This window comes from Sciurus carolinensis, chromosome 7, assembly GCF_902686445.1.
Source record: "Sciurus carolinensis chromosome 7, mSciCar1.2, whole genome shotgun sequence".
Classification (NCBI taxonomy): domain Eukaryota; kingdom Metazoa; phylum Chordata; class Mammalia; order Rodentia; family Sciuridae; genus Sciurus; species Sciurus carolinensis.
The window spans coordinates 137,689,499-137,707,835 of record NC_062219.1 but is presented as its reverse complement, the minus strand read 5'-3'; the positions used below and the strand labels follow the sequence as shown (position 1 = coordinate 137,707,835).

The 18,337-nt window shown below is 38.2% G+C and overlaps 1 protein-coding gene across 2 annotated transcripts in view; it reads left to right on the top strand.

Moving 5' to 3' along the window:
• F13a1 (coagulation factor XIII A chain) overlaps window positions 1–18,337 on the top strand; it is a 176,579-nt gene that overhangs the window by 87,707 nt on the left and 70,535 nt on the right. For both annotated transcript variants that reach the window (XM_047559683.1, XM_047559684.1), the window contains exons 7-8: window positions 13,382–13,556; window positions 16,268–16,406. In XM_047559683.1, the coding sequence (XP_047415639.1) occupies window positions 13,382–13,556; window positions 16,268–16,406 (314 nt within the window). The remainder of the gene's footprint in view (window positions 1–13,381; window positions 13,557–16,267; window positions 16,407–18,337) is intronic.

The window sequence follows — 18,337 nt, the reverse complement described above, 5'->3', positions numbered from 1 at the left end:
TAACCTACAGACTTGATCTCATAAAGAAATATTAAAAGATGTCCTCTACCCATCCTCCAGTGATATCACATTTCTTCATTCAGCAGAACGTATTGAGTGTAATCACTGGGAATACAAAGTCAAAATAGCCTGGGGACTTCCTTCACTGTCCTTTCAGGAATATACCATCTGGTAATGGGAACAAAGACAACCAAACCAAAGACACAATACAATATGACAAACAAGATAGTACCAAGTAAGCAAAGCACACTGTTTTCGTCAGCTTTTTCATCACTGTGATCAAAAAACCCGATAGGAACAACATAGAGGAGGAAAAGTTTATTTTGACTCATACTTTCAGAGGTTCAGTCCACACTTGACTGACTCCATAACTCTGATCCCCAAGGTGAGGTAGAACATCATGGCAGAAGAAAGCAGCTCAGAACCTGGCAAGAAGGAAGCAGAGAGCTCCACCCACCAGGGACAAATTATAAACCCCAAAACCCCCCAGTGACCTACTTCCTCCAGCCACACCCTAATTGCTTACAGTAACCACCAGCTAATCCATATCAGTGGATTAACCCACTGATTAGGATTAGGTCACACCTCTCATGATTGGATCATTTCACCTCTGAAAATCCTTACATTGCCTCCCACGTGTGCTTTTGGGGAACAGCTCATATAACCATAACAAGTGGCATGTGAGTACAGAGTCAGGACATCAAAAGAAAGATAGAACTTTCAAGAGGGAAACCAGCTGAGTTTTAAACAATCAATAGGCATTGACCAGGAGAAAAAGGGGTCTAGGGTAGAAGGGCATCCATTCAGGACAGAGGATGACATTTCCAATAATACCCAGACGGAGAACAGCTTGCTGAGCCCACCACTATGAAAAGTGAAGGAGCCAGTGGACGGCTTTCTTTTTCTTGGGATCAAGCGTGTGACCCTGTCTATTGTAAGTGTCATGAAAACCCTGAAAGGATCAAGGTTGAGGAGCCAGGCAAGGGAGAAAATAGAATTCCTGCCTCCGTATTTCTTTCCTCTTATGTGCATTTGCTGGGATGCCTGTCCACGGAGTTACCTGATAGAGTGACTCATCTGCAGCTGTCTCCCCTCCTTTCTCTACTACATAACGTGGTCAGTAGCAGAGCAGCACAAGAAAGGGACATCTACATCCCAAGACTAATGGGTTTTCAAATTTTATTTTCTAAAATCGTTTTCTAAAATATCAGTTGAATCCAAGTGTGCAAAAAAGAAAAGTTAGAGCACTGTTCTGGTAGCAAGGTGGTGGCTATAGCTGTCCCACCAACACTCAGTCCTCTCCTGCTTCACCCTCCAATATAGTGACCACTGAGGTTCATTATGAAACCCCAGAGTGTCATGGAGCACAATCGAACATCCCCTATCCCACTTCCACCTGTGATGAAGATTGATCCCCACCAGACTGTAGCAGGGGACTTGTGGTTCACAAAACTCTGGAAGGATTTTTACAAGAAATAATTCTCATTTCCAAATTTAAGTACATGCTTTAGATGCTAATGCCTGCTACCCAAAATTTATATCCAATAGTCTGAGATACTATTACAGACAAGATTAGGCATAAAATTGTTTTCTTGTAGAGTCAGAGAAATCCTAGCCTTTATGAGAATATTACTTTTAGCACTAAAATTTAATGAGATATAATAGGTTTATAACAGAGAAAAGTCATTTCATCATAGTCATGTAAATTTGCACACAAATGAAGAAAAATACTTTTACATATTTAAAAATAAGCAGAAAACAAATTTTAGTTATACAAAATATAAATGTCTGTGCTACAGGATATAAGGTAAATAAGAAATGTCACTGTTTTAAAAATTTGTATCAAGTTAAATATCCTTAAACCCCCATGACCAAAATTGGAGAGAAGCACACTGTGGGTCATGCTTTAGGATTCTTCCTGTCCTTTGGATTTTACTGAAACCCATGACTTATTCTTACTGTAGGGTGGAGGTCTACCCCAGCAGGACTACAGAACCAGATCCCACAGTCAGGACAGCCATTCTGCTGGCGGTTCTGCACCCTCGGAACCAAGTGTGACCAGTCCTCCTACTTCCACCCCATTCATAGAGGGCCTTCTACCCACAAGGCATTGTGTTTCTACATTTCCTGTATTTCCCCAGTGCCTGATGACCCACCTCCTCCAAGACTGCACCTCCCCTTTTAGCCCTCGGGCCATTGCTTCTGCCTTTCCCGGTACTTGAGCAAACCCAATTTCATCACTGCCACTAGGCCTTAGCCTGGACGTCAAAGCAACAGCCCTCAGCACTGGGCACTTTCTCTGAAACAGAAAGGGTATTTTGGAACTGGCTTATTTCACTTTGCATGATGTTCTCCAGTTCCATCTATTTACCCGCAAATGTCATAGTTTGATTCTTTTTCTTTTGTGGCATACTAAAACTCCCTTGTGTGTTATGTACTACATTTTTGTTATCTAGATGGACGCCTGGGCTGGTTCCATAACTTGGCTGTTGTGAATTGCCCTGTTACAAACATTGGAATGCACATACCACTCTGGTGTACTGATTTCAGTTCTTTGGATAAATACCAAGGTATTTATGGGTCATATGGTGGTTCCCTTCTTAGTCTTTTGAGGAATCTCCAGACTGCTTTTGAATGGGGTTGTACTAATTTGCAGTTTTACCAACAATGTGAGTGTACATTTTTCCCCACGTCCTTGCCAGCATATGTTGTTATTTGTCTTCTTGATGATTTCCATTGACTGGAGTAAGAGAAAATCTCAGTGTAGTTTCAATTTGTATTTCCCTAATTGCCAGGGATGTTGAATATTTTGTCATCTATTTGTTGACCATTTGTATTTTTTAAAATTTTTAAAAATTTATTTATTTTGATTCATTGTACACAAACAGGGTACAATTTTTGTTTCTCTGGTTGTACATGAAATAGAGTCACACAATTTGTGTAATCATACATGTACATAGGGTAATGATGTTTGTCTCATACTGTTATTTTTTCCTTTCCCCCCACCCCTCCCCAACCCTCCTTTTCCTGTACACAATCCATCCTTCCTCCACTCTTGCCTCCCTCCCACTCCCCGTTGTGTATCATCATTCACTTACCACAGAGATCATTCAGCCTTTGGTTTTTGGGGATTGGCTTATCTTACTTAGCATGATATTCTCCAACTGCATCCATTTACCTGCAAATGCCATAATTTTATTCTTTTTTATGGCTGAATAATATTCCATTGTGTATATCTACCACAGTTTCTTTATCCATTCATCTATTGAAGGGCATCTAGGTTGGCTCCACAATCTAGCTATTGTGCATTGAGCATCTATAAACATTGATGTAACTGCATCACTGTCGTATGCTAATTTTAAGTCCTTTGGATATAGACCAAGGAGTGAGCTAGCTGGGTCAAATGGTGGTTCCATTCTAAGTTTTGTAAGGAATCTCCACACTGCTTTCCAGCATGGCTGCACCAACTTGCAACCCCACCAACAATGTATGAGTGTACCTTTTCCCCCACATCCTCACCAACACCTATTGTTGCTTGTATTCTTGATAATTGCCTTTCTAATTGGGGTGAGATGAAATCTTAGGGTAGTTTTGATTTGCATTTCTCTTATTACTAAAGATGTTGAACATTTTTTCATATATCTGTTGATTGCTTGTAGGTCTTCTTCTGTGAAGTGTCTGCTCATTTCCTTAACCCATTTATTGATTGCGTTATTAGAATTCTTGGTGTTGATTTGGTTATTTGGTGTTTTTTTTTTTTTTTTTTGGTGTGTATATTAAGTTTTTTGAGTTCTTCATATATTCTGGATATTAATGCCTGGTCAGAAGAGTAGCTGGCAAATATTTCTCTCCCATTCTGTAGGCTCTGTTCATGCTCTTGTTTCCTTTGCTGTACAGCTTTTTAGTTTGATGCCATCCTACTTATTGATCCATGGTTTTATTTTTGAGTTTTAAAGTTCTTGGTAAGGAAGTCAGTGCCTATGCCAATATACTGAAATGTTGACCCTATATTTTCTTTCCCCAGCAGTTTCAAAGTTTCTGTTCTCTTTCCCAGGTCTTTGATCCACTATGAGTTCATTTTTGTACAAGTTAATAGGTAGGGATCCAGTTCCATTCTTCTACATTTGGATATCCAGTATTCCCAAAACCTTTGTTAAAAAAAGTTTCTTTTTTCTTTTTTCCAATGTATGAATGATCCTTTTTTTTAAAAAAATCCAATAAACTAACCAACAAACAAAACTTCTCTCTAAAAAGAATTCAGGCAATCCATAAAAATGTAAAGATTAAGCTTTAAAATCTTTCCTGTAATTTCCTTCTCTATTCAGGTTTTATAGTACACCTTGTGTATAAATGCCACACTTTCTTTATCCATTCATCCATCAATGGACTTTTAAGTTTCTTTCACATCTTGCCTGTTGTGACTTATACTGCAGTGAACATGGATGCAGATATATCTTTAGCAAACTTATTTCAATTCCTTTGGATAGATACTCAGAAATAAAGAGATACATCCTATGATAATTATATTTGAAATTTTTTGAGGAAACTCCATACCATTTTCCAAAATGGCTGTACTAATTTATACTCCCACCAAAAGTGTACAAGCGTTCTCTTTTGTCTATATCTTTACCAAAACATTTTGTTCACCTTTTAGATTGCAGTCATTCTAACAGGTGTAAGATTACATCTTATTGTGTTTTTAATGTGCATTGTCCTGTGAATAGAGATATTGAGTATTGTTTTGTATATCTGTTTGTTATGGTTTGGATGTGAGGTGTCCCCCAAAAGCTCACTTGTGAGAAGATGCAAGAAGATTCAGAGAAAAAAATGATTGGGGTTTTGAGAGTCTTAACCCAATCAGTGAATGCATTCCCTAATAGGGATTAACTGAGTGGTAACTGGAGGCAGCTGGGGTGTGGCTGGAGGAAGTGGTTCATTGGGGGCGTGGTATGGGATATATATTCTGTATCTGAAGAGTGGAGACCTCTCTCTCTGCTTCCTGGTCATCACATGAGCTGCTTCCCTCTGCCACACTCTTCCGTCACAATGATCAGCCTCACCCAGCGCACGGGGGAATGGAGCTGGCTGTCTATGAACTGGGTCCTCTGAGACCGTGAGCCTTCAAATAAACTTTTCCTCCTTTAAATTGGTCTCATCGGATCTTTTAGTCACAGCAGTGAAAAAGGTGACTAAAACACTATTGGTCATTCTTCTTTTGAGAACTGTCTGATCAGATCATTGCCCATTTATTAATCGGGTTATTTGTTTTCTATGTATAGAATTCCTTATATATTTTGGATATTAGTTCCCTTTCAGATGTATGATTTGCAAATTTTTGCTCAGTGCATTGGTTGTCTCTTTACTCTGTTGATTGGTTCCTTTGAGGTGCAGAAGCTTTTTAGGTTAAAATATTCATTTGTCAATTTTTGCTCTTGTTGCCTGAGTTTTGGGGGGGTCCTATCCAAGAAATCATTGCCCAAGCAAATGTTGTGAAGCTTTCTCCTTATGTTTTCTTCTCCTGGTAGTTTTACCCTTTTAGGTGTTATGTTTAAATCTTTTATTCATTTTGAGTTGATTTTTATATATTGTATCACATAAGGAGGATATCCGATAAACTAACCAACAAACAAAACTTCACTCTAAAAAGAATTCAGGCGATCCATAAAAATGGATTTTTCAAGCCAGACACGGAAAGGCAAATACTGTATGATCTTACTTATACATGGAATCTAGTAAAGTCAATCTTATAGAAACAAAGTAGAAAGAAAAGATGGTAACAAAAGACCACAGTTATTGGTCACCAAGTATGGTGTATTTAAAAATTACTAACTGAATACATTTTTAACATTCTCACCACAAAAGAAATGATCAGTTGGTGAGGTGATGGACATATTAATGAGTTTGATGGAGTCTTTTTCATACACTGATCAACACTTCCTATAGTACTTCATTAATATATGTAATTATTATTTGTCAGCTAAAAATAAATGAAAAATTCCTCAAAAGAATCACCCCAAATTTTATCAGCAAGAAGTAACCATTATTAATATTTTATTGCATCATACAACTAAATATATAGATATTTAAATAGATAAATTTAGCTTTTAAATCATACAGAAGTATAAAAGCTTAGAGTCCCAAGTGTTTCCACATCCTTCCCAGTACTTGATATGATCAGTTTTTTTTTTTTATTTTAGACTTTCTAATTATCGTGCATTATTGTTGCTGTGGGAGTTTAATTTGCATTTTTCTAATGACTCATGGTGTAGAAAATCTTTTGTTATATATTTAATTGTCATCAAAGTATCTTCTTTAATGTAAATATCTATTCAAATATGTTACTTATGTTTTAAAATTGGGTTTGCTTTCTTATTATTGAGTTTTAAAGATTCTGGACAATGACCTTTATCAGAGCTATGATTTATAAATATTTTTCTTCCATTCTTGCCTTATCTTTTCACTCTCTTCAAGGTGCCTTCTGAAGAGCAAATATTTTCTTCCAGTACCTTGAATCCAGGGGCACTTAACCACTGAGCTACATCCCCAATCCTTTTAATGTTTTTTTATTTTGACAAAGGATCATGCTAAATTGCCTAGGGCCTTGCCAAATTGCTCAAGTTGATTTTGAACTTGTGATCCTCCTACCTTAGCTTCCCAAGCTGCTGAGATTATAGGTGGACACCACCATGCCAAACCAAAGATCAAATATTCAAATATTCTTGTTTTTGATGAAGTCTAACGTACGTGTTTTGTTTATAGATCTTTTCTTTTAACTGCTATATCTAAGAAATCTTTGCACATACCCCAGGACACATACATTTTTTCTTGATTTCTTCTAGAAACTTTATAGTTTTAGTTATATATTTAGGTATATGATCTATTTTTGAGTTCACTTTTATATTTGGTAAAAGGTATGAATCAAAATTCATTTTTTTCATGTGAATATCCAATTGCTCCAGTTCCTTTTGTTGAAAATAGTATCCTTCGTCTATGAAACTCTTTGCAACTTTGTCAAAAATTAGTAGACTATACTTGTGTGGATTTATTTCTGGGTTCTCTATTGTGTTCCATTGATCTCCTTGTTTTTATTTATGCCAAATGGTGTCAAGATAATTAATTTTAAAGTATTGCATTTAATTGTATTCCAATTCTATTTAACTTTATTAAATTTTACTTTAATAGAAGGAAAAAACTGAGTTGCAACAAAAGAAATTGTTAACCTTCAAATAAACATTTCTTTGCTACAGAAGACATCATTTCCCAACAGATCCTTCTAAAGTTATTTACAAATTAAGAAAACCATTAAAAGAATAGAGTAATTATGTATTTGAAAATTACATTTTAATTTTAGATGGCGCAAATTAACTGTGAGCGACCAACGCATTAAAACATTAGCATTTTAATTCTTCTCCTCTTTCCTCCCTTGTGTTTAATTTTTCTTGTGATTATTGTTTTTACATTATCAGGAATTCAAATTCATTCTGTAACTATAATTGCCAAAGATGCTTAACTTACATGGATTTTTCTCACCCTCAAGTCTTCCGCCACAGCGTCTCTATTCCTGGGCTCTTTGTTTAATTCAGTCCTTAATTGTCTCAATATTGCATTTCAAGTACTTTATCTTCCCCACGATCCTGTGTGTTTGAGAATGTGTGCTGGTCATCTTCACCCAGGCACAATATCAGAGCTGTGCATGGTGTTCTTGGGTCAACCGTTCTTAGGACGATGAAAGTATTAACTAGCAGTATTTTGTCACTGGATGGTACTGCGGAGTCGTCTGCCCATAGGCTAATTCCCTCACATGTTGCTCATTTCCACTTTTGTCTAGATAACTGAATTATTTTTTTGTCCTAAAGTTCAAATTGATTAAAATTTCTAGGCAGTGAGCAAAAATTACTATGGATCACAATATTGCTCATCAATGTATATATTTCAATTAAGTAAAATGCTCTCCTATTATGGATGCACCTTCTGTTTCATTTGCTGAGTTGTCTTTTTTAAGAGCACAAATCCTTATGTCTCATCATCTTTGTCTTTAATAACTATTAGCTCCTCTCCAAATAACTTCATCTGCTTGTCTTTTTCATTAGAATTTTCTCTGATTATCTCAAACTTGTCTTCTCTGTCATTCGTTTTATTTTTAGCAGTGTGTTTTCTGTTTCTTATAGTTAACGACTTATTATTCTCCATCAAATGATATGATTTGGCCCTCAATTTGTTTCCTTAGGGCTGTGACCTCCTAAGAGATTGTGAGAAAATTCCTTGTGTTTCTTTCTTTCTTTCTTTCTTTTTTTTTTTTTTTTTTTTTTTTTTTTTTTTTTTTTTTTTTTTTTTTTTTGAGACAGGGTCTTGCTAAGTTGCTTAGGTCCTCGCTAAATTGATGAGGCTGGCCTTGAACTTGTAATCCTCCTACCTCAGCCTCTGGAGTGGCTGGGATGACAGGCATGTGCCACACCACACCCAGCTTCTTTATGTTTCTTAATTCTTTCCCTTTGTGTATGGTTTTTTTTTTTTCATTCTCTCTGTCTCTCCTCTCTTTTCTCCTTCCCTCCTTACTGTATCTTTTCCTTCGGTTCATGTTCTTGTTGGTGTAACTCTTCTCCAGGGTCCTAGTTGCTCTGATAGATGAAATCTTGACTCTTTTCAACCTCAGGTGGTGTGATTTCTCCTCTGCACTGCAGTTCCAGGCCTGTGTGCTACATTCTCCCTACTCTTTAGCACCAACCAAGAGACTGGAGAGATAAAGGAAGATCAATGGAGGGGAGGGCCATCTTCCTTAGAATTCTGGGGCTCTGCTCCTTCTTCCAAGATTCTGTTAAACACCTCACTGCAGAACCTACGCTCCTCAATGGAAATGTAACCATTCCCAGCGGGAGTTCTCCTGGCTTCTTATCATTTCTCCATTGTAACCCCAGAACTTCCACCTCTTCTGAGGTGCGGACCCTTTTCCTCCTGTTTCTCAACAAGCATTGTTTCCACTATTCTGATTGGATAAGAAAATGATCTGCATTTTAATTTTTTTTTATTTATTTTTATTATAAACAAATGGGATACACGTTGTTTCTGTTTGTACATGGAGTAACAGCACACCATTTGCGTAATCATACATTTACATAGGGTAATGATGTTTGATTCATTCTGTTATTTTTCCTTCCCCCCCACCGCTCCCACCCCTCCCAACCCTCTTTTCCCTCTATACAGTCCCTCCTTCCTCCATTCTTGCCCCCCTCTCACCCGCCATTATGTGTCATCATCTGCTGATCAGTGAGATCATTCGTCTTTTGGATTTTTGAGATTGGCTTAGCTCACTTAGCATGATATTCTCCAATTTCATCCATTTGCCTGCAAATGCCATAATTTTATTATTCTTTATAGCTGAGTAATATTCCATTATATATATATACCACAGTTTCTTTATCCATTCATCAGTTGAAGGACATCTAGGTTGGTTCCACAGTGTGGCTATTGTGAATTGAGCAGCTATGAACATTGATGTGGCTGTATCTCTGTAGTATGCTGATTTTAAGTCCTTTGGGTATAAACTGAGGAGTGGGATAGCTGGCTCAAATGGTGAGTCCAATCCAAGTTTTCTAAGGAATCTTGCACACTGCTTTCCAGAGTGACTGCACTAATTTGCAGCCCCACCAGCAATGTATGAGTGTACCTTTTTCCCCACATCCTCTCCAACACCTATTGTTGCTTGTATTCTTGATAATCGCCGTTCTAATTGGGGTGAGATGGAATCTTAGTGTAGTTTTGATTTGCATTTCTCTTATTACTAAAGACGGTGAACATTTTTTCATATGTTTGCTAATTGCTTGTAGATCTTCTTCTGTGAAGTGTCTGTTCATATCCTTAGCCCATTTGTTGATTGGGTTATTTGTATGATCTGCATTTTTAATTCAGCTTGTTTCTTTCCAGATTTTGAAAGATAAATGTTAAGTCTCAATATTTTCTTGACTGGACTGGGGCTGTAGCTTAATGGTAGAGCACTTGCCTAGCATGTGTGAGGCACTGGGTTCGATCCTCAGCACCACATCAAAATAAATAAAATATTTTTAAAAAGATTCTGTTGACTCACCAGTAAGGAATTGATGGGTCTGAGCACTGCTGCCTGTCTGCTTCACTCCAAAATTCTTATTTTCTCTTGGCACCAGGTTTTGAAGTTGATTGCATTATGCTTGTTATGCCTTTGATGTTGCTGGTAGTAATTCAGTGGTAGTAGGGGGCTGTTTTTTCAAATTTCCAATTCTGTAGGCATTACGGGAAGGCAATGTAGTGCATCCTTAATGAAACTGAATAATGCTTCTTGCCAACAGACCTCGGCTCACATGGTCTGCTTGACCATTGATGACCCAAAACCAAGCCATTTCATTCTGCTACTGGTCAAAGGCTGAGTTGACAATACAGTGTCATAACAGCCAACTGTGACATATCCTTGAAGGACCAGCATGCCCTGGAAGTGTCCCTCACATACATCCTGTTTGGGGAGAGAGAGATTACTTTAACCCTTTCCATCTGTCACTAAAGACTTATCTCATTCAGTATGTAAGCTCCTTAGAAATCAATGTCCTAATTAGAAAACAGTAGCTAATCTGGCCAACTGCTAATAAATGAAAGTTGTGATTTGTCTACCAACAGGGGAAAGAACTCAGCATTAACAATTAAAATATCTATAGAGAGGAAATCATTTTTTTCTTACTCTTCCCCTTAGCTATCAAGTTCAGCCTTGTGCTATAAATAGCTCTTATAATTTATGACTATCTATTTGAAAATCAGTCATCAGAATAACAGTTTAGGAACTTTTACCTCTGGGATTCATAGATCCTATTCTGTTTCTCAGTGGTAAGAGGATGGTAATGTGAGCTCAAAGCCGAATCTACCTGCCTACAAAGACCAAACCACATCATAATCTACCTTGGGCTTCACAGTAATATATACAGTTTTTTTTTTTTTCATAATTGGTTCATCTGCAAGAAGAATTACTGATCATGAATAGAGACAGAATGGGGAGCAAAACCCTACTGAACCTCAGTCATTTCATGGATTTATAGGCTAACGTCAAAGTTCACATCAAAGGCATGAGTTTAGAATTAGCTGAACAAGGTCTTTCAGAAACCACCAAAGAATATTTTTTCCACATTGAATACATTAACTGAGTAGTTACTAAAACATTTCTTCACCCAACTGACCCCTGACCTGTCTGAACAGAGGAGAAAATAGTATGTTTAAATCAAATGGAATAGAAATTTTCTAGATAGTACTCTGCAAAAGGACCCTCCTTGGGAAAAGTCACTTGGTGACAGATTAAATCTCACATTTAAGTGGAGGGTGCGTCCTTCACAGTAGAAGATACTTGCACATTTAAGTGTTTTCTGTTAGTGTTTTCTATTCCATCCGATGTTACTTACTTACAAGATACCTATACAGAGGTCCCTCAACCTGCCATATTGTTTTAGAACTCCAAGAATTATTTGAACTCTGTCCTCTGTATGGATGGCCTTTTCTAATCAGCTCACGTATCATCTCCTCTACTAAACCCCAACATCATCACTCTCCAAACCAACTGATTACTCCCTCTTTGGGTTCTACTCTACCTGTATGCTTTTTCTGTCTAAATACCAATAATCTTTAGTTTTTAGGAGACGGGTACTGGAGGTTGAACTCAGGGACACTTGACTACTGAGTCACATCCTCGGCCCTATTTTGTATTTTATTTACAGGCAGGGTCTCACCAAATTTCTTAGCACCTTTATTTGCTGAGGATGGCTTTTGAACTTGCAATCCTCATGTGTCAGTCTCCCGAGCCACTGGGATTACAGGCTTGTGCCACTGCACCCAGCAGTAATCTTTACTTTCATTTGATTGATTGCTTGTTCATCTCTCCCCAGGGACCTGGTCTTATTATTTTCAGTGTACAATGCCTATATGCTTGTTGAATATATAAGTGATTATTGAACTACTATGAAGCACTGACTCTTTGCTAATACTTGTTGGAATTCAGAAAGACATAGATTGTATCGCTGTTCTCCATGAACTCAGGAGCGGAGCCAGTGAGAAAGACAGACTCCTCTACCACTAGATGCAGTAAGTCAAGGAGAGAGGTCTGAGGAGGTGCTAAGGCTGCACTGTTAGTTGGTGAGGCAGCAAACACATAAAAACTCACCATATTGCAATATCTCATAAATGATTTTCATAACCCAAATGCATAAGATGCAAATCATATTTCACATTGTTTGCTGGAATCTTTTCAGCATAATCCAGACCTATGCTTCTCAAACTGATGTGCATATAAACCACCAGTGAATCCTGTTCAAATGCAGATTCTTGTTCAGTAGGTTTGTTCAGGGAGATTCTACATTTCTACTGAGCTCCCAGGGAATGTCAAAACTGCTGGTCCCCAGACCACACCTTGAGTAGCCAGGCTTTAAACATTGTCATGTCAATTATAAAAACTGTTGAAGTGGCACCCATTTTTAGAAAAACTCCCACTGCTCCACCTAGATTCGTCTTACTATAATTAAATGTGACGAAAGTCACATCAAAAGAGGTAGATTCCACAGAGCACAGAAATACTGGCAGGTTGCCTCACGACTTACTTCTGGGCTTTCTTTAGTTTTATGGTCTAAACACCAAAGGTCTTTGCTCATGCACTTGAGGTCTGCTGTTACTAGATGATTATAGTCTGAACGTGTAACAAAATTTTCTGCAATATTCAATTTTGCTATGCTCCACATCAGTCTCCTCCATATCAAAAACATAACATCCCAGAAATTCCTTTTAACAAAACGATAAAACTTAAATCACTTTAAATAATCATAAGGAAAATATTTCTTTAATAAATAAAAAAAAAAATCTCTGTAAGTCCCCCATGGGAATCTATTTTCTTATTAAACCACCATGGTTTTTGTGATGACATCTGGTAACTTTCAGTTCTTTACTCTGCCACTCATCAAACGTCAAAGCCCATTCATCAGTTCTGAGTTCTTCTTCCACCAACACAATATCCTCGTGACTGTTTTTCTTTTCAGCTCTTCCTCTGGTCATCCTCCAGTGCTGTTCTAGCACAGACCAAGTTCCCTGTGTATAACTTCTCCTAATCATAGATAAGAAACTCTTCCTCTCTGTCCTTCAGCCTCACTCTACTATGAAAACATGCTGTGTATGAGAGAGTCTTGGTTATTTGGTCTCCTTTTGCACATTTAGTTTTTAAACCATTTTCTCTGGCCACATAATGGTGAATTAAACAGAACTGTTTCCATCATGCAGGACATACAGAAGGCACTGGAAGCCTTAGATTGCCCAGTGCCGTAGTGCAGAGTGGACTCATTGGAATGACCTTTCTTTTTTTTTTTTTTTAATCTCTCATGGCCTCATTTAGATTAATGCCAAAGATGATGAAGGTGTCCTTGTTGGATCATGGGACAATATCTATGCCTATGGCGTGCCCCCATCGGCCTGGACAGGAAGTGTGGACATTCTGTTGGAATACAAGAGCTCCGAGAATCCAGTCCGGTATGGCCAGTGCTGGGTTTTTGCTGGTGTTTTTAATACGTGTAAGTATCCAACTGAGTAAAATTTTTTAATGTAAAGGAAATTTTACTTGAAGACATTTTATCTATAATCTGGCAAAGGGACTTAGCAGCCCCTGTTGGCTCTATAGAATTTATGGGTGAGTATTCTGGGATGTAGTCAATGCATAATTAAATTGTACTGGGCTAAATATGCTCATAGCTCTCTGACTGCAGAATCTTTGTGGAAAGAATGATGCACTGTATCCTGCCTAATCAATCATTCAATACCCAAAGCCATGAAGGGTCACAGGGGCCAAATAAGGCTGTAAAATAGGAGCCATTTTCCTCCCAGAAAGCATATCTTTAAAAGGTTAAAAATTTTTTTAAATACTAAAATAATAATGATACATATATGCATATATTATTTATTTGTTATTGAAAAGTTGTGTAAATATGTTTATTTGCTTGCTAGTATATCATTGCGAAGTTTTGTAAGTATATCCACTTAATTTTAATCCCGGATATGACAAGAATTGTGGCAGGTGGTCTCATCGCCATCTTTACACGTGAGTCTCAATGCCCCTGAGCAATTACATATCAGAAAGTAATGAACAATCTTTACCTCCCTGGTTGCCTCTCCAGTGTTTAATCCACCCAACATCCAATCTATAGAGCAAAATAGATGGGAACAGAATTATTCTCTTTAGCCTTGTGCATCATTTTTCAATATGGCATTTGCCTCCCTTGGCCGAGAAAATGTTACAGTTAATTCAGTGAATATTTTAAAAAATACATTAATTTCAGTATGTTTTCATCACTGGTAATGATTTTCGTTCACATGCCATTGCTACAGCCTTGGAGAAACATTATGCTCAAGTCGGAATGTCCTTCCTGCCTGCTCATTAATAAAGAATGTTTTACCTCGTTTTCATTTTTTAAATCAAAAAAAATAAAATAAAATAAAAGAGAGGCTGAAGGCTGGGGCAAGGTCATTTTTTAAAATGATTGTGAAAATCCACCTCTTTTGGTTCAAAGTTGTGACAGTGTGGTACTTAATCAATGATCTAAGAAACTGGAAGTTTTGTTTTGCTTGTTTTGTTTTCTTATGGCATGAACTGAATAAAAATATTTTCTTAATTTTCTTAACCTTTTGATGATAGCCAAGGGCTAAAGGAATATGTATTTCTTGGGAGCAGTAATAGCCAAAAGTATCAATCTCTTAGAAGTGCTGGTCTTTCAAGTTCTAATTAGAAACTTGAACTTCGTGGTGGTCTAAAGGTTGAAGGAAGTCTCCCTCTCTTAAAACTTGTAGGCCAAGATGATGAGAAGCTGTCCAACACAGCCATTCCTGTGAAATGATTCTTGGAAAAAAAAAGGACCCAAGTCCTCCCCATGCCTGCCATTACTGTACTAGTTCAATTTGGGGGGCTTAGAAACTGATAGAATAGTAAGCATCTCCTCACCCATTCATGCTTGCTGTGTAAAAGGGCTGTCACATCTGTGCAGGAAACAGGTCTCAGTGACATTTGAACAAAATGCAGAAACACACTGTATAGAAGCCATAGTAAGAGTGAACCCAAAGAGGGAAATTGCAGGGAAGGGGAGCAGACTCTCTGGAACAAGTCTCATCCTGTGGTAATATGAATTAGTGATCAGCAACTCACATTAGAATCCACCAGAAATAGAATGAGAGGACCCATCATTTCATTGATGAGAACTTGGGTACATAAGGGCTGCCAATCAACAGAGGCAGATGGCAGTCAGAAGCCAGGGATGACTGCCGTTGATGTTATTTGGCATGTTAAGATTTAGGCTTTCAAGGAAAGGGACACTTGCGTCTCCACCAGACTCCGGTTTGGATTCCCAAGGTTGTTCTATTGAAGGAGGTGCATAGCCTTTGTGTAAAAATTCTAAACTATTCTGAAGGAGGAAAAAAAAAAAAAAGATAAGCCAAGTCATTAATCTTAAAATTGTCAGCTGAATTATTTTCAATGAGTCCTGATGTCTAGCGTCCTGGGAGCCAGGGAGGGCATTTGGATTAAGTTTAATCGATAGGTACATATGGCAAGAGATGCATCCAGGCAATTTATTATCTAACAATTAAAATGAATCTGTAGTGTCACCCTGCAATGAGTGTCACTGGTGCAGACTCCAGCCAGAAAGAGCAAACCCCACTGAGGACCTGCTCTGTAAATTCCCAACTTCCTATTGGTTGTTGTTGTTGTTTTTTTCATTATTGTTTTATTTTCAGAAACATGGTCCCATTAACTAAAGTAAACTAATATTTGATGACCCTATGATTAGAAACTAAACTATTAGAACCCTGTTATTGGGATTGCATTCTGATAGACTTCATTTAAAACCAGCCGAAATTCTAAAGGATCACATCGCAAGATGTCTCTCTCTGACCCTCAGGAGGTTGGACACATCACCTTTCTTCAGTATGAAACATTTGGGAACATGTCCAAAGATTTTTTTTTATGTTGGTAAAGAAAAAAGTCTCCTATGAAGAGAGATTTTTTAATTATGCATTCTTTCTTTCAAATTTGTTTATTTGTTCTAATACGTGACAGTAGAATGCATTTATACTTTCTGATAAATCATACATGAATGAAGTAAAATTTCTCATTTCTGATTGTACATATTGCAGGATCACATCAGTCATGCAGTCATCTTGTACATGAGATACCGATGTCTGTTTCACTTTACTATGCATTCTCTAAGTGTTGGCGGTGTGTCTTCTTGTCTCATAGTTTTGCGGTGCCTTGGAATTCCAGCAAGAGTCGTTACCAACTATTTCTCAGCCCATGATAATGACGCCAATTTGCAAATGGACATCTTCCTGGAAGAAGATGGGAGCGTGAGTTCCAAACTCACCAAGGATTCTGTGTGGTGAGTTTGATTTACAAGGACCCTGGCCAATATCAGATTAGAGTAACATGACACTTACCACAAGACAGACTCTGTCTAATGTTTCTTTCTCTTCTATTTTAAGAATCATTCAATACCATAGGCAGAAATGTCTGATTGTCAAATATTTTTTTAGCTAATAAATTAGAAAAGTTACCAAACAAGCAGTTTGGGTACCTTGCAATAAAAAATGAATCATGCATTATGGACAGCACCCACCTAAAAAGGCCACAGCTTTAGCTGCTAAGTGCGCCCGAGCTGATTCCTCTCCACCTTAGATCATTAATACAGTGGATGATGGTGGGGGTTTGGAGCACAGCATTCTCTTCTGTAGTGCCCTATGAGTAATATAGCAGACATTTACTAAGCTCTTACTGTATACCAGTGTCTGTGTATGCATGACATTGTTGTTGTTGTTTTTAGATGAACGTGACAATAGAGTATATTTTGACATATTGTACATATGTGGAATATAACTTATTCTAATTAGGATTCCATTCTGTGGTTGTAGGTGGGTGTTGTTAATATCCTTATTTATAAATGAGGAAACTGAGGCTCAGAGAGATTGCTCAAGGTCACACATCAGGAAAACCAGGAATAAATTCCAAGTGCCTCTGACCTTTAACCACAACCTATTTTTTACCTCTGCAAGTAGAGTCCTTCTTTGAATATAAAGATGGGGTTCATCTTGACTGTATTCTCACTTTTCACCAAGAGACAGAAATGGGGGCAAAGCTAAAATTGTTTCCAAATACCAACCCCATGGTCCCTCCACTGCCCTGAGCGGCTGCCTCACCAGCTGGTTCTCCCATCAGAAAAGCAAAATTCCAAAGAAATTTCATTTTTCCTTGGGACCCCCTTCAGTACACTTGAAGGAGAGGTAAATCCTAGGAGTCCAAATTGCCAGGATATTTAGGAACATCTCTGGCAGGAAATTGAGATGTAACTTCAGCAGTTGCCAGGCATTGAGCTAGGTGGAATTTCCAAGCCAAAAATGTGTCTCTTGCAGTTGTTCTTTATAAGTAATAAAGTTAAAACACTGTCAGTTGTAAAAAGCATCCAAATGGGGACGGCAGGAAGTTATAAGCTCATTTTAAGAGAAATTAAAAGTTAGAAGCGGCTGCACTCCCCCGTGTTGCAGGAATGGATCGCAGTTTCAGGAGCTGTATTAACTCGCCAGCATGACCCGTAAATGCTCATTTGAGAATGTTGAAAGAAGGAAATCGCTGAACGAGTAGCAAAGGCGCTACTAGGAATAAAAAAATAGCACAGTTCATTTGAAGGGAATGAGCTGAGCCATGGTAAGCCGGAGAGCCCAGGCGAGACAAAGGCCCACCTCTGTAAATGGAAAAACAAATTAAAGAACCACTGAAGCCCCTGGAATTACGGTACAGCAGCCCTGGGTGTATACGGAGCGACAAAAACGGACCAAAATAGCTGCTCCCAAAGCCCACTGTGACCGTTGGAAATGGCAAAATGAGAATTATGGGGCATTCTCTGTTCTGTATCTCTGCCTTACACACACACACACACACACACACACACACACACACACACACACTGCCTTTGTAGCAACTGCACTTCCAAGCTATTTCTCTCTGCTCCTTGATCCAAACACCTCCATTATAAGTCCCCAGGGGGTCCCCCACCAAATAATCCAGCTTGCCCCTGAACAGAACAGAAACCAAATTGAAAAGCAGAGAGATCTTGTTCTTAGTAACCCTCTTACGTTTTCAACTCTCTGCTCCAAATTCTTTTCCTGTCCCTTGATCCTGCAGTGCCATCCTCAAATATCCCAGCCCCTTGGGTCTGCTTCCTGGCCTGAGACCCTGGTTCATCCTCTGCTGCCAACACTGGGTTCCTCTTCCCCACCCCGCCTGCTTGGCTCATAGTGGGGTTTTGCCCAGCGGTGA